Consider the following 4,295-nt stretch of genomic DNA (forward strand, 5'->3'; position numbering starts at 1 on the left):
TTGCTATTTTAACATAGTGTAAATAGAATCTATAGCTATTTGCACTTTAGTGTAAATAGCATATCATTAAAAAATACTACTATTTTCACTTACTGTAAATAGCATCTATCGTTATTTGCACTTGGTGTAAATAGCATCTATCGCTGTTTGCACTTAGTGCAAATAGCCGCTGCCATTATTAATTCATCAATATCATTATGATATGTCCCAAAATCCTTCAAACTGACTGTTATTAAGTCTCTCATTAAAAAAAAACACAAATTTATCATAGAGAATTAGTTAATTACAGACCAATCTCAAATCTCCCTTTCCTGTCAAAACACTAGAAAAGGCAGTATCCTTTCAGCTATGTTCCTTCTTAGAGAGAAATGGTATCTGTGAAGATTTCCAGTCAGGATTTAGGTCGTATCATAAGTACTGAGACTGCTTTCATCTGAGTTACAAATGATCTGCTCTTATCATCCGATCATGGTTGTATTTCTCTATTAGTGCTACTGGATCTTAGCACTGCATTTAACACTATCGACCACAACATTCTTTTGAGTAGACTACAAAATTATGTTGGCATTAGTGGAATTGCCTTGGTTTCATCTGAGTTACAAATGATCTGCTCTTATCATCCGATCATGGTTGTATTTCTCTATTAGTGCTACTGGATCTTAGCACTGCATTTAACACTATCGACCACAACATTCTTTTGAGTAGACTACAAAATTATGTTGGCATCAGTGGAATTGCCTTGGTTTAAATCTTACTTATCTGACCGTCATCAATTCATAGCAGAGGTAGCGAGGTATCACATCGATCACAAGTACAGTATGGAGTACCACAAGGCTCAGTACTAGGACCGCTGTGTAAATAAAGGTGACTTGACTTAAATTAAATTTTTGCTTGCCGCATATTTAATTTTTTTCACAATTGTATTTCGGAAAGTCTACATGGAAGACTGGGAAAAATGCTGGGAACTGTAACAATCACACACACGAAAGGGGTCCTATACAAAATACTTAAAACTTTTTACTTACTACATTTTTTGAAGTGTTAAATGTGTTGATTGATGGGATTCAAAATATGTTAATTCTGAAAAGAAATGTGAAATTCAAGGAAAACCATTTAACCATACATTTTAAAGCATCAACCCAAAGCAGCATGTTTGAGTTTTACCTACCCAGCAGAACAACTGGGGGGAGCTCGACATCAGGGTCTTTCATCCAATCATCATTTGACAACACTATGATGATATTTGGATTTTCTTTGCTTGCCTCTGTGAGAAGGGTCTGCACACATGTAGAGTCCTCCTTACTTTGTGCTTCTTTAAGAGCCTTAACAAATTCTGATTCAACAGTGTAATCCAATACAATGTCGTCTGACATTGTTTCATAACACTCTTAATAGGGTTTTCCCCTTTCAAACTAAGCCTGAGACTAATAAGTTTCATATGTGGCGCATCTGTTGTTGTTCTCGGTAGTTACATCTAAATATAGACAGATCCGACTGTAAGTTGATCTAAATGTTTATAAGACTGGCGCAAGCAGAGTAGGCCTATACTAAATTACACATATTAAACGTATACTAAAGTGGAGCAGTTAAAAGCAAAGAAACGTGGACTAATAAATTGATAATTTTGTATCGCAGTCACAATACAGCCTAATTTGATTTGGTGAGACTTCATGAAATTTTAAATATACAAATGAGCACAAATTAGAACTTCTCCATGTGTAAGCATAGATGTCATGGATAGATAAGATAAGGATCTGATTTAGGAGACAAACAACGGTGGTGTTATGAGAGGTAGATTATAGACAGTGAGAGGATCTGTAGGCATGCACTTCTCACTAGACAATAGCGAGAAGTGCATGCCTACTGTGAGCAGCTGGCTAACAGTATCAGGACAGTCAATCAGGTCTGACCGCACAATATTATGCTGTTCTGAAAAGAGCAGTTCAGTGAGCTGCTGTAAGCCTCTAATCTCTCCTATACTGCTTTAACAAAATGCTGAAATGGGTTTCTGAAAAGAGCAACTCTTTAACCTGCGTCAATATACATGCTAAATAGGATTCAAAGTAGTCTCCAAACCTCGCCACAGTTTTGTTTTCCAGCTATAGCATTCAAAATAATAGTAACACCGGCCAACTATTCCACGATTCTCGGAGCGTTTGGTGGCGTCGTTTGCTCTCCAGTCCAGCAGGTGTCAGTGTGGAATCGCAGAGCAGCAGCGGGTTTGTTTCCCTTAGCCGTTAGCATATGAGGCTCCTGTAAAAGATGCCCGTGTCTGTCATGATGGCTGAACTTGATGAAAAGCTGCTGTTGCAGTTTGAAACTCAAGAGTTGGAGGTAAAAACAGACATTGAGATTTATTTATTAATGCCTTTATTCCGCGGATGTATGTTATCTGCTAAACTGCTACAGTATCTTGGCTGTCAGCTGAACAACTCTAACGTTAGTCATGTAAAGACAACTCTAGACATCAATATAAGATAAAATAAATATTAACTTAATTGATGTTATTGCGGAATGTAACTTGTGAGTTATTGTCTATGAAGTTTTGTGTGTAATGTTAGTAATAATTTTCCTTGTGCACGTGTTTATTTGTTATTGTATAACAGGCATGTTTGTCTGACTGTTTTTAATGTAAATTGTCATATTCATCTCTTTAATATTCGCCATTTGCATAATTTTGTAAACATGTTACCTTGTATCCTAGGCTCCTGGTGGTATTGCTACGCCTCAAGTGTATTCCCAGTTACTAGTTCTGTATCTCCTGCACAATGACCTGTGAGTGTGTTATATGTATAATGTTAATTCATATTTATATTATCAGTTGATTCTGTCATAACAGTCATTTGCTTTATGCAGGAATAATGCCAGATACCTTTGGAAACGGATACCACATGCAATCAAAACAGTGAGTTTTATGTTTTCTTCCAATTAGTCTAACATAAAGCAAAATTAATTTCAGGTGTCTGATACAAATTTTAATTACAGGCAAACCCAGAGCTGGCCGCTATATGGGCTGTTGGACAGCGTATCTGGCAGCGAGACTTTCCAGGGATCTACGCTACTATTGCTGCTTACCAGTGGTCTGAAAGCATTCTCCCTGTGATGGAAGCTTTAAGAGGTATTGAGATCGTGCGGTTTGGGGTTTATGCTGTATTTTATGCTGTATTCCTGAAATGAGATCTATAATGAAGTGGGATAGAAGGGCTCTGAAATTTTCGTCTGCTCTGTGGTTTTTCGTATCTGTTTAATTAAAGGGGTCATATGATGTTGCTAAAAAGAACATTATTTTGTGTATTTGGTGTAATGAAATGTGTTTATGCGGTTTAAGGTTAAAAAAACACATTATTTTCCACATACTGTACATTATTGTTTCTCCTCTATGCCCCGCCTTTCTGAAACGCGTCGATTTTTACAAAGCTCATCGGTCTGAAAAGCAAGGTGTGCTGTGATTGGCCAGCTATCCAGTGCGTTATGATTGGCCGTGTGAGGAAATGTTACGCCCCTACCATACTGTGATGATGCCGTTAGGCCGGAGCGATGATTAAAAAAACATGAAAACCCATTATAAACAAGGCATTCGTTGCATCCAGTGGGGACATAATTACGGATTATAATGACTTATACTGTCTTTTTACGCGTTGCGTGTACTGGAAAAAGTGGTATCGGTGCATCCCTAGTAATTTGCATAAAATTGTTCATTTAAAAAAATCGTTCTTAAAAAAAGAAAAGAAAAGAAAAGAAAGAAAAATTTCCTCTTCAGCTCTGTTTCCGTGTGTACTGGGTTAAAGGAGAGGTCTAATTATACGCTTAGCATTGCTAAACAAATTCCTAGACCGATTCAGTCTAGAATGTTCCGTGTGCTTCCATCCCTGTTTTTTGTCTTTATAATTAACTACATGGCTAAATTAGTTTGATTGGAAATTTGAATGTTTTAGTGAGAGAGAAAGAATGAAAATACAGGTTTTATATTTCTTGGCACAATTCACTCTTGTCAAACAACCTCTACTTCAAGTTAATTACTGTCAGATTTAGTTAGATTTTAGAAGTACACTTTGTACATGATAGGGATGCACCGATACCAAGCTCCTGTACTCGTACTCGTACTCGTTAAAATGCCGCGATACCAAACGCCGATACCACACAGCATGTGATAAGCGCCATATTGCAACAATACTACAGCGAGAATAAAAGTTAAGCTGCCTTTCTTTGCGTGAACATTCGGGCGGCGTTATGCTAATCTTCCCACATTGTGACGTAGACATGTGGGGGCGTGTTAGAACGAGCCGTTTTAGGTA

General features: G+C 37.4%; 1 protein-coding gene across 1 annotated transcript in view; it reads left to right on the forward strand.

The window, feature by feature from the left end:
- The first annotated feature begins 2,180 nt into the window (after positions 1-2,180).
- The window catches only part of cops8 (COP9 signalosome subunit 8), an 11,549-nt gene continuing 9,434 nt past the window's right edge, over positions 2,181-4,295 (forward strand). Inside the window, exons 1-4 of the mRNA XM_016495581.1 lie at positions 2,181-2,334; positions 2,705-2,775; positions 2,857-2,905; positions 2,986-3,118. Of these exons, the coding sequence (XP_016351067.1) occupies positions 2,263-2,334; positions 2,705-2,775; positions 2,857-2,905; positions 2,986-3,118 (325 nt within the window). The 5' untranslated portion in view covers positions 2,181-2,262. The remainder of the gene's footprint in view (positions 2,335-2,704; positions 2,776-2,856; positions 2,906-2,985; positions 3,119-4,295) is intronic.

The sequence above is a fragment of the Sinocyclocheilus anshuiensis genome, unplaced genomic scaffold (genome assembly GCF_001515605.1).
Source record: "Sinocyclocheilus anshuiensis isolate Anshui unplaced genomic scaffold, SAMN03320099.WGS_v1.1 scaffold730, whole genome shotgun sequence".
Lineage (NCBI taxonomy): Eukaryota > Metazoa > Chordata > Actinopteri > Cypriniformes > Cyprinidae > Sinocyclocheilus > Sinocyclocheilus anshuiensis.